This window comes from Melopsittacus undulatus, chromosome 2, assembly GCF_012275295.1.
Source record: "Melopsittacus undulatus isolate bMelUnd1 chromosome 2, bMelUnd1.mat.Z, whole genome shotgun sequence".
NCBI lineage: Eukaryota > Metazoa > Chordata > Aves > Psittaciformes > Psittaculidae > Melopsittacus > Melopsittacus undulatus.
The window spans coordinates 80,107,307-80,119,827 of record NC_047528.1 but is presented as its reverse complement, the minus strand read 5'-3'; the positions used below and the strand labels follow the sequence as shown (position 1 = coordinate 80,119,827).

Below are 12,521 nucleotides of genomic sequence, written 5' to 3'. Positions count from 1 at the left end.
CCGCGACGTGGCTGGTGGTTAACGCCCGCTCGGCGCCGCCATGTTCAAGGTGAGGAAATTGTTGCCCCCGCTGCAGCCCGTTGCTGTTCCTCGCCGGTTCCTCCGCCGCCCTCCTCTACAGGTGGGGCTTCCTGCCGCCCGGCCCGGCCCCGCCCCGGTGGAAGCAAGCAGCGGCCTCTTCGTTCAGGCCTCGGCGCCCCCGGGCTTGGGGCCTTGCGGCCGGACGTGCCGGTTGCCGTGGAGGCGGTGAGGTAGCGGCGGTGCCGCCAGGCTGTGGTCCTGGAGGCGGCCTTGTCTGGAATGGCGAGGCGAGGAGAGGCCGGCAGGGGGCGGCGCGGGAGCGCGGCCAGAGGTCCTTCGCTGAGGCGGCATCCGGGGCTTTGGGGGGCTCCGACACGGAGGGGCCCTTGCTCCTCCCGCCGCCCACTTCAAGGCGGGTTTTGGTCACTCGGTTGGTGAATTGTTTCGCGTTCTATCTAAAACCGCCCTAAAACCCATATTATTAGGTGGCAGCCGTGTCCCGGAAGTTTTGTAACTCCCACAAGCGGTTGGATTTAGTCGTGACAGCTATACAGAGTCTCTCATTTTAACATTTCAAAACTGTGTGCCTCGTCCCTGTTGCACAAAAAGGCACACATGGAGGCCTCATTTCGTTACTTAAAAGTTAATTCTCGGATATGGCGGCATAGAGCTGTAGTTAGTGTTACTGGATTCGTACAGTTGTGACGGGCTTCAGAGTCTCCTTTTAGTGTATGAGGGTTGTCAGCTATGTCTGTGGAAAGGAGTAAGGTGGCTGCCCTGGGTTTAAGTCAGGTAGTTGTCTCAAAAGTCTTTGTCTCTGGTAAGAACAGCCCCAGATCTCCCCTCGGTAAAAACAAGGTGTATGTTTAGGTCAAATTGAAACTGGTGATGCTTGATTCTTGGAATTAATTTTTTTTTTGGCAGATATTGATAATAATGTATTGATATGTCGAGCAGTCTTTTGCCACAACTTATTTTTTTTAATATATATATTAATGTTGGGACAATTGCTGAAATTTTTATGTAAGGATTTTATCCCAGAGTTGTTGATAATTCCATAAGCAATACTGAATTGTCATTAGGGGCATTATGTGTGAACCTGTGGATTTACGTGCCGAGCATAATATTACTGTTTTTATGCAGTCATTGAGGTTAAGCAGATGTCAGTGTTTCAGGCCAACCTGTTTTTTTACCTCTAAAGCAAAAGGGGAAGGAGGCTTCTTGTCCTTGATAACTGTCCTTAAGGGAACAGGAGGGACCAAGAGTCTGGGTTCTGGGATTTTGTTTTTTTAGTTGAGGTTGAGAGATAGGAAGAAGAAAAGAAAAAGAGAAAAAGGAAGCAGCTTCATACATTAGGACAAATATCAGCCTTCACAAAAGTGTGTTTAGGGATTTGTTTTCACTCCCTGTTTTTGACAGGGTGACAGTAACAGTAACAAGTGAACTGAGAAGCCACAGGCAGGAGGGAAAAAGACAAGTTGTAGGTAATTTTTAGCTCTCCATTCCCCTGTTTGTATTGACAACGAATATGGGATTTCTTCTTCCTAGAGGCATTTTTTTAGTTAAGAATCGAGATCTTTGAGGAAGACAGTGAAGCAAAACAGTGCAGCATAGCTTAAACAGCACATTAAGGAGAGATTCATGCACTTTTAGTGGTTAGTTTTCTTTTGCTTCAAATGTATATATGGAACCTTAGGAAAATGTCTTTGCTTCAGTATCTTGGTAGTATGAACAGTTGATGTGTTTGGTCCAAGTTGTTCTGTGATCATTGATTTGTTTGTGAAACCAAAGTGCTTCTGTTCTTCAGCTCTGCTGTTTGCATCTTTTATGTAAATATCTCAAATATTTAAAGCATTTGGATTTACTTTTTCTGCTGGTGACATCTAGCACCATTTACACTGTTTAAAAATATCTTTCAGAATGAAAATGCATTTAGATTTCTGCCTTTTCAGTTTTGCACTGGAAAAAAAAGGAAAGATTGAGGAAATAGATTCTACAGCTATTAATGGTTAGTGGTGTTCATGTTTTTTATCTTGGTAACGAAAGTATGTGAAAAGTCTTTGTTTAAGCAAACACTATAAAAGATCATTCCTGTCTTTCCCTGGCTGTGAAACAGCTGATCTTGTCATTGTGATTTTTCATTGTGGTGTTGTAGTAATGAGTCCATAAATTCAAATAAGGAAAAACTTCAGTTTTAGGCAAGTTTTTCTGTACCTTCTGATCCATCAGATTCCTTATGTCTTTCTGAAAAACAACCCTATGACCTACTTCTTGTGTGCTGTTTCTCTACACATAAATGAACATTTGCAGGAAATTTGACAATTGTATAGTCTGATTTTGAGTTTGAGGAATCTCTTGGTTATGTTTGATAAATATTCCATCTGCGAAGCAGTGGAATAAATTAAAGCTGCAAGTGCTGATCTGTACAGAATAAGCATGCAGTCTGGATAACTTCAGAGCTATTTTGTAACAGTTCTGCAGTGGACAGAAACAAAATTTAAGAGTAATTGTCCTGTGGATAGGTCAGTAATCATCATAACAGTATGAAGGATGTATTGGTTTGACCAAGGGTTCAGTTTCACAAGCAGCTAGGTCAATGTAATATACCCTTACTATTTCTGAAAAGGAAGAGGGCTTGCTGCCTTCTCCATTTTCATCCCCTCTTTCCTGGCCACACAGTTCCTCTGGTGCTTGTCAGCCTCTTTCATGTGTGGGTTCAATTACGAAGCCCACAGAAAGCTCTCTGCTTCTCTTTCAGGATTAATCTTTTGCCAAATTGGCGAGGTGAATTGCCTTGTGGTGGAAGTGTCCAGCCACCAGAGATAGGGTAAGGTGAGCAGCAGGACTTCTGGGAACTGATGCCACCAGCACAGCCACACTGCTTCATTTTGGTGGCCATGGGCTGTTAGATCTCATGCTGTATCCTGTAGACCTCATGTTGGATACTCATGCTGTAAGCTGACACAACAAAACAGGCTGTTGTGACTCCATGCTTTGTCTGAGCAGTAACAGAAATGAGATATTTAAAGGTTACCCATTTGAACTGCTGTTTCTTGAGTTAAACACTGCTGTTAATAAGGATGTGTGTGTGTTGGAAGATGCTTTCTGTACATTCTTGATTCACTACACAGCTGAGATTTTTATCTTTTGTTTTTTAAGTTAAAACAGTCTCTCTTGTTAAGAAGTACAATTTAGTGTAAGCCCCGAATATTGGAAGAATGCTATCCGCCTTACTCATGCTGGCTGTTATGTGACTGGATTGAATCTTTTGTGTTCAAAAGCAGTGAAGGATCTGTCACGATGAACTGTAATTCATCTTTTTCACAGAAAAGTAGAAGACATTCCTAAAATTCCTAGAGAACAGTAATTATGTTCTGATAGTTTCAAGTGTAAGTCTCATTTATTTCCTAAATCTAAATGCTGAACTTCTGGGTTCTAACTATGGACATTCACAAAGTTGCTTAAATTATGAATATGGTGTTGTTAGTATCTACACTGAGAAAGATGATGAAAATCATATTTCAAGTGAGACAAAACAGAAGATGTTTCTGTGAGATGAAAACTGATGAGATTAACTTTCATATCTGCTGTCTCCTTTAGCTTTAGCCTTTTACACGTACCATTCAAACAATTTAGGTGTTATCACTTGGGTGCCCTGAAGGCATTAAGATTGTATACCATATACTTCCCTTTCTCTGAACTCCTAAGCATCTTAATGTATCACTTATTACCATATATGGGGACATAAACATTGTCTAAATGAATGTGTTCAAACATGTTGCCATTTTGTTTTAATTTAATTATTTTAATGTCTTCCTGTAATGTTTCCAGGTAGTTCGGCTCGGGGCTACCCCTGTTGGCCTGAGCTTGTTCTCTATCCAGGTTTATGCTGCTTCTTCAGAGAAAGAGACTTCCAAAAAGAAGTTGCTGAAAACTGAGGAGGTAAGAGCCAGGAGGTTAGAGCCCCAGTGCTCTTCTGTCTCTATGAAGTATCAGTGGAGTTCTGAAAGACGTTGTATTTTGAGGTGTGAAAGCATTTTTGTGCAGCTCTTCACTTTTTGTACTCTTGCCGTTAAAACAGCTTCTCAGAGATGTCAATATAGTTTTGCTTCTTTTACCTGAGGGTTGCATTTCATGCCCTCTGTTTGATAGCATCAGGCTTGTTTGTGTGCAAGATATTTTTTCATATCTTTTTTTTTTAATGTAAAGATATTTACATTAAAGACTTCTGCTCTTCATGCCAAAATTGCCTTTTGATGTTTGTAGATTTACTTGTGATCTTATTTCACATCCACAGGATTTTTTTTTATTATGATCCAGATAACGCCATGTATTTTTTATTACAAGTACTGTTGGCACATCCTAATAAAATTTCATATATGTTCTCCTCTAAAACTGAAAATCACAAGGTTTTATTTCTAAAAATATTCTCTATTTTTTTTTCCTCCAGGCAAAATTCTTGGCTGGCTGTGCTTTGAATCAGATATAGTAGCCTACAGTTTTCTTTCTTTACAGCATTCAGACCTAAGCAACAACATAATACAATAAGTAGTGATAATAAAGCCCTGTTATTATTTCTCTAAGATGTTACAAATATCTTGGCTATATCACAACTGGAATTTTACAACACCCTGTCAAACTAAAGAGTCAGCATTATTGCATAGGCTTTTAACAGTCTCCAACATTAAAAAATACAATAAATGTTGTAGTTCATAACTAAATAAAGCCTTATATCTATGAGAGTCTGTAGCTTTTTAAAAACTTTTAAGTACTTCAGCCCAAGCTAAAGTGTTGTTACATGAGCAGTGAAACCGAGTGTACACTCAGGTCTTTTGGACATGTCTGAATGGTCAGTTCAGTGGCCTAATATGACAGGATCAGTAGCTGAAGCAGTCTCTTGGCTTCACCCCAGTGAAGTAAGCTTAGCTAGGGCTGTTGCGTGCCCTACACCACCACTGGCATGAGTCAGTAATGAGGCAACAGTTTCAAGTTACATATGTACTGAATAATTGGCTTGCCTGTGAGCTTCAACAAAGCAGAATGTGCAAGCCCTGGAGTTTTGGCTGCCTTTCTTACCATTCACAGACTATGTTAGTTTGGATCTCTGTCAGCTGTCTAGTTTCATAAAATATATGGGAATTTCCTTATCTCTGATGCTTCTGTCCTCATGCCAGACATGGCTATTATGTTGTGTAACAGGATCAAAGTTAAACTGATTGTGAATATAATTGCCAGGGATGACCGGATTTCCTAGGGAAATGAGAAGTAAAGCGCCTGTTCAAAATAGCATGGGTAATCCAGCTGCACAAGCTATGAAATTATTTGACGAATTCTCTGTCATATATTTTGTTATGATTAGCAGCTTTTTTAATTGTGACAGAGATACAGTTGTTTTCCAACTTACCCTGGAAAGAGGGCTAGCTACACTTCGATGCAACTATATGGGTAAATGTCGGTTTATAATAAACTACTAAATGTGGTATAAAATACAAGCTCTTTATGTTAAGCATCAGTATAGCAGCCTTCAGGTTCCTAAAGAAGGCCTGCAAAAGAGGTGGAAAGGGCCTTTTAATAAGGGCATGTAGGCACAGGAGAAGGGGGAATACCTTTAAACTGACAGAGGAGATTTAGATCAGATATCAGGAAAAAATTCTTAACTATGAGGGTGGAACAAGCTGCCCAGAGAAGCTGGTCTTGTGGGAGGTGTCCCCCTGCCCATGAGCTTTAAGGTTCTTTCCAACGTAAACTTTTCTATGACAAACTGCTAGGAATTTTAACCTGTTTTGTTTTGATCTAAACTTTGCAATTCATCTCCAACAGTATAGACTTTGGTCTATTTTTAAATGCAGTACAATTTTAAATATATTTAGGTAATTGTAATATGTTGTTATGCTAAACCCTAAATATGATGGTTTAGTATTTATTATGTGAAGATGCCATTGGTCTTCGTGTGGATGTCACAGCTCCTATTTGCTTAGCCCCGTGGTGCTATTAATGCTGTCAGTTGCTGATGTGGTTAATGACTGCAACATTAGGATGTCGTACATTTTCCTGCTCAGTAACAAACAGGCAAATTTATATCAGATGTTGCCTTTCTTAGAAGCTACTTAGACTCTTTAATGATGGCTTGTGCAAATATAGAAAATGGTCAGTTGTGATTTCTAGTACATTTAGCACATTAACTGAAAACCCAGAAGTGCTGATGAAGACCAGAAGCATTTTTTGCAATTATGTTTTGTGTTCTTATTAAACTCGTTTAATATTAATTTATAACCTGTGACTTGGATCATACAGCAGCTATGGATGAATTGCATAGCAGTTAGAAGTCATCTTCATCATAGTATATAATTAAACTTTGCTCATAATGGTTGTCTCACAGCTGTGCCCAAATTTTTATTGTGCATTGTTTATGTAGTAAGCACTGTGTTAGGTGTCTTCTGGTTAGACTGTTTATGCCCTGAAGACTTACTTATACAATTACACCTTTGTTTTTAACCTCTTATTTGCTAATATTTACAGCTGTCACTCTACTCCTCTCCAGCTTGTGAGACTAAATATGTGGAGAATCCACAAACCCAATTGGAAGAGGGGGTTTCACATTTACGACATGTTATGGAGCCATATACAGCCTGGTGTCAGGTATAATGGGTTTCTATCACTTCTGGTAGTGGTTCAGTTCAGGGTAAGAGTTCAGCTGGGATTTATTTTTTCTTAGCAACAGAATTAATTTTCTAAAATGCTGCGTTACTTAAAAGTTTCCAGAGTTTCAGTCATAATATATAGCCCCTCCTCACACGAACCCAGTTGTTTCTTTCTACCAATTTGCTGAACTAAACCTGTGCTTTTTTCATCTTGTATCCAAAAGAATTAAGATTAACTAAAGCTTAGAATTATTATCTGAAATAAACTTTAAGCTTAAAGATATCTAGGGATGTCTGGAGTAGGTACTGGCCTGCCATTCAGGAAGACAAGAGAGTGATTAAATTTGCATTTTCCATGGTCAAAGAGATGGCCTTAAATTATCAAGCAGTGTGTTTTGGAGCAGCAGTACTGAGTTGTCCTCACTACAACTGTAACAAAACACAGCTTTGCAGAAAATAAATCAGTATTTGCTGAACTGGAATGTTGAGGGAAAGAATGTGACTCTCTGGAAGAGAGAAAATCCCAGGTCACTAGTAGTGGCAAACCCAGACCCCAGACCTTACCCCAAACCTTTCTTACATATTTTATTATGTACCATGCTTATTCTCAAAAGTTACAAAATACTAAAATAGTTTCTGGAGCAGAGAGGAAAATCAAGATCTTTGTAATCAAGGTCTAAATTACTGATATTATATTGCAGACTTGTATGACGGCTTTCTTGTTTCTTTGCTGACTCAGCAGATATTGGGGCCTACTTTTGAAACAAGGGCATCCTTGCTGTTGTGAGTTACTTTCTTCAGCTGCAAGCTGGTTTTCCAGTTTTCCATAAAAAAAAAAACTAAGCTGTTCAGATCAGGGTGTTGTTCTGCCTAGAAAAGTAGAAAGGATCTGCGTTGTGGTATTAACTTCTAGCAGTACTGAAACGTCAGAAAACCCAGGGTTACTCAGTGTAGCCATGTGTCTCTGAAGTGCCACTAGCAGGAGCAGTAACTTCAATTTTGAAGGGGAAGGGGGATTTTCCATAGAATAGTTAGAGCTCTCATCTCCTAAATGTGTGGGCTCTACTTGGTTGCCTGCGGTAGCCATAACTGGGAATGAAATTTGAATCAGTGTTAATTGCCCAGTTGGACTGGCTGCAGGTAAGCATAGAGCAGTGCTTTGTCTCTTGCTGGCCTGTTGTCTTCTTATTTGCTTAATTTTTTGTCTGTGTGGTGATCATTTACATAAGATGTGCTCTTCTGCCTTACACACAACAAACCATTTCCTGGCAGTGGTTTACTGACTCATTTTATGAAGTGGGCATGTAAACTTTATGGGTTTGGGGTCATCTTTCTTGCTTAGCTCTAGTCAGAGGTAGTTTTGGCTTAACACCACCCCCGCCTCCTGCTATGTTAAAGAAAATATTTTAGGTGCATCTTGGTTGTCTTTAAAATTAAAAACATAAACCAGGATAATGTGAATAAAATTGGTTATGTTAGTACGTCCATTTTACTTTTTCAGAATTGCTTTCTTAACTGTAGTGGAAAGTCAGCTCAAAACACAGGTACAGAAATGAGCCTGTTACGTATGAGCTGTTACAGATCATCAGACTCAGTCTCTGGGGTCTTTAGACCATGTTCCTTTTTCATTGCCCAACATCCATTTAGAGTTATATTGTGCCACATGCTAGCTTTTTTTTTTTTTTTTTTACCCCAAGTCACTCTTGCCAGTGAGGAAATGAAAGTTCTACAGATGATATCCCTATGCAGTATTCTGAACAAATGCTTTCACTTCTGCACAGATACAGCTCAAGTTGTGTAGTAAGATCATTCTCCACTTTAGCTTTGGGCAATAGAGCCTTATGATTTTGTTTCCTGACTGACACAGTCTTACAGTATCTTTTTGAAGGATTGTCAGCATAATGAGAATTAGCAGCATTGTTCTTCTTGCAAGCTTTTTTTTTCTACTTTTTAAAAAGGTGATGTGGATTCTATCATTTCCTGCATATTTTCAGTCTGAAATGTAAAACTATTTTTTGAGGTTGATGCAGTGCTCTTGATTTACTTTGTACAGACATCTTGTTTACCAAGTCACTTCCAAAATGCTATTTTGTTGGCCTAAGGTCTTGATTTTAGATCTAAAATTTTGTTGGCCCAGTCTCTTGGGAAGTGGAATTTATCACCTTGCAGAATGACTTATGCAGTCCTGTGAAGTGCTGTGAAGGAGTTGTAGTTCCTTTCTTTGCATCAACTGAAATATTTTTGTGATACTTGTCTCTACACACACTGAGAAACCTGAGATAATCCTCAGTCTGCTACCTGATCAGGAGCTTGATGAAATACTGCATTTGACTTCTGTGTTTTGAGGCATTATATTTCATCTGTGTGCAAAGACTGCTTAGAAAAAAAGCTGTAAGTTATGCCAGACATAGCATTGAGCAAGCATAGTGCTCTAAATGAAGGGTGGAAGTGGGATTAAAAAGAAGTTATTTCAGGGACCCAACACTTTTTCTATTCATCAGGACAGTTGCAATCTGTAGTAAATATTTTACTCACTTGGTATCTATTTACTGTTGTTTTCTCTTTTTTTAGGATCTTTATGCCCAAGCTATGCCCAAATTAGAAAAAGCTGTTGAGCATGGTAGAGGTAAATCAGTTTAGTTTTCTTAATTAGTAATTTAAAATGCAGGACTGTACTGTATCTTCTGTTAAAAGGGAGTTCCACTAAGCATCATTCTAGATATAATTTCTAATGCATTTAGGACTATTTGCACTGTATATCTGTTTAAATTTCCTTTGTAGGTCATAATAACACTATGTTTCTAACATCTGAGACATGCATCTCTGTTGATCAATATGCAGAAAAAGGAGGGAAAAAAAAACCCTCACCATTTATTCCCAGCCAGTAGTATTTGCTTGGCCCAGCCTAGGAACTGAAACTTCCTCAATTGTCACAAGCATTAGGTCTTTCATTTGTAATGTTTAGCCCTTTCGTTTTGGTTTACTTCCTTGGATCTCTGAGGAATTTTGAATTAATCCAAAATAATTTGTATCTCTTTTTTTTGTTTTGTTTTGTAAGTATTTTGTCATCCTTAGGCTTGTCAGGAGTAAGTCTGGATGCTGTCTAGAGCTCATTCAGATACTGCACCTCTCTTCCTTAAACTTAAGAGTCTCAGTCTTTTGAACTCCTTTGTACGGAAGATTTTACATACCCTTCCATTCACTCATCAGACTCCCATCTTGGAGTGAGCTTTGTTTATGCTGTGTCTTTTCTCTGTTCTGTGATTTGTGTTTTGTACAGTGTTTTATTGAAACTAATTCTTGTTAACATGTAAATGTAAGAACCCATTTTGCAAAGTTTTTTTTAATCACTAATTTGAAAAAGATGCAATTGAGATGCAAAAGAACAAAATGAAACAGATGGCCCAGGAGCAAAGGCTTCTATGAAAATTGGTAAATACAATATGATACTCAGTTTCATTCATGTGTCACTGAGAAGATCTCAGAGGCTTTGAATTTTATGCCAGCAAATTTAAAATGTGCATAATAGTTAAAAGTGTTTTGATAACTCTTTTGTTTTGTAACAATTGCCAGCATGTATTGATGATTCCTTATCACAAACCCTCTTTCACATTACATTAAAGCACTTCTTTCTGACTTCTTTTCAGAAGGCTATGAGTTTCTCCAAAACCCCCCTGCTGGATTTTATCCAAGGCTTGGTGTGATAGGTTTTGCTGGAATTATTGGATTGTTTCTTGCTAGAGGTAAATGGGAACCTTTGAACTGCTTATGTTTTGATTTGGGATAAGTAATTTATTTGTGGGGTTTTGGATACTAATTTTTAATTGTGAGATCTGACTTAGCTGTACAAGCATGTTTCTACAGTGTTCTTCTAATTATAAAAAAAATTAAAGTAAAAGGTGTTTCATAACCATCAGACTACAAAGGAATAAATTATGATAAAATACAGAGGTTTCTGAACTATGATACATTTACAGTTAGTTGTATATTCAAGTTCCTTCAAAGCGTTGTTTATTCAGGCACAGAACTGCATATGGTGATACTGAGCAAAAATACTTGTGAACTGATTGTACTGTAAGTACATGCACATTTTGTGCTGTAGAAAAGTGATACAGTTAATTTCATCACACTACTTGAAGAAACTAATACATTTATGTTTTCATGGAAATACTATTTTAAGAAATGTTAATTGTGGAAAAGCATTTTTTATTTGTATTGAGATAATAGCAACGAAGTAACACTAGAAGAAAACTTGTAGAAAATGGAACTATACAATTCTATAATTTAAATACCAGTGGGACTTGCTTTGGATAGAAATACACTTTTTTTTTGGGCCTGTACATGTTGAACAAACTTGAAGTATGTGTTTGGCTATGTAGAAGCAGAAAGCATTCTGTAAATACATGCCCATCTCAAAATATTCAGTTTTCCAGTGAGGATGATGAAAACAGTATATTTTAAAAATTAAAATCAAGGTCTCCAACTTCACACATTTGAACTTTTCAAATTCCTGCTTCTTGAGTAACGTGATCACGAACAAAAGCAACTTCCAGCCTTGGGGAGTGCCGTCTTGAGTCTGGATCTGAAAGACTGAAGGGTCCCAAGTTCAATAAAAATCCCTCATAGTACAAAAGTCTGATTTGTGAATCTTTTAGAATGGGAGCCATAATTTAAAACTTTTTGTCTGGTTTTATACATATATATATGTATATGTATAGCAAATACAAAATATATGTATTTTGTCTGGTTTCCAATACTAACATTTCCAGAGAGTATCCAGACAATAAAAGGAAGTGCTCTTAAATTTTGATGCTACAGAAAACTAGAACCAAGTATCCTCTTCCCTCCTTGGTCTCACTTTAAACATTGTATAGATAAAATCTTCCAGATCTAACTATAACGCTTGGAGATACAGCTGCCCACTAAGTGGGAAGTATGATATTCAGAGTTGAATCAGGTGAATGTTATGTAGCCATACAACTTGGTTTAAAATGACATTGAAGATACCTTGTTCTAACCTTGTGATGCACACTTGTAAGACAGGAAACAATGTGTTTATTGATAAGAAACAGCAATTTAACAAAGTTTGGTAGTAAATGCAGCAGTGGTTCAACAAGATTCAGTGGCAAGGTACACTTGATTACAATGTATGCTGCATAGAGGACAGGGTAAATCAGATGTGTCACGGGGACCCCTGCATGGAGTCGCTAGGTTCACAAAGGATCCCTTTGCTTTCTAAACTCCTACTCAGAGGAGTCTGGGTGCAGCTAGATCCAATCCTAGTCCCTGACTTGGTCAACAGTGTATGCCTAAAGATTTATATGTGCAAAATCAGCCTGAAGTGTAATCTTAGTGAAGCTTACAAAGTTTAGCAAGCTATTAGTCGCTTACCAAGGACCTGTTATGGCAAGAAATCTCGCAGTATTGAGGACTAAGGATCATTGCAGCAGGCATAACCTCGAGAAGTGTCCCTACTTGAGGGGTGATCTTGTCATGCAGCCTGCTGCTGCCCAGAACTCAGAGGACTCTTGGGCTGCTCTCTACTTGTGATTGATTTAGTCATATTTGCATACTGACTACAGAAGTTAGTTTATTCCAGATATTTTGTGAGTCAGATATTAATCAGCAGTGCAGTTAAGTGCACTGCTTAAATTAGCCCGTGGCTGTTGTGTTGTTATGTCTCCCTCGAGTCCACTTCGAGCATCCATTACAGCTGACAGTGGTTATCACTTGAGCAGGTTATGGGAAATAAAAGGTCACACTGTGGGAGGAAAGAAGCACCTTGTTGAGTAGTACTGGAATAGATATGACAGTATTCCTAAGCTTCAAGTATTAAACTTCCTCTAACGGGCATCTACA

At 38.5% G+C, this 12,521-nt stretch overlaps 1 protein-coding gene across 1 annotated transcript in view; it reads left to right on the top strand.

Moving 5' to 3' along the window:
- Positions 1-12,521, top strand: part of APOO (apolipoprotein O) — a 30,378-nt gene continuing 17,857 nt past the window's right edge. The window contains exons 1-5 of the mRNA XM_005151485.3: positions 1-49; positions 3,853-3,963; positions 6,541-6,660; positions 9,234-9,288; positions 10,310-10,405. Coding sequence (XP_005151542.1) covers positions 41-49; positions 3,853-3,963; positions 6,541-6,660; positions 9,234-9,288; positions 10,310-10,405 — 391 coding nt within the window. The 5' untranslated portion in view covers positions 1-40. The remainder of the gene's footprint in view (positions 50-3,852; positions 3,964-6,540; positions 6,661-9,233; positions 9,289-10,309; positions 10,406-12,521) is intronic.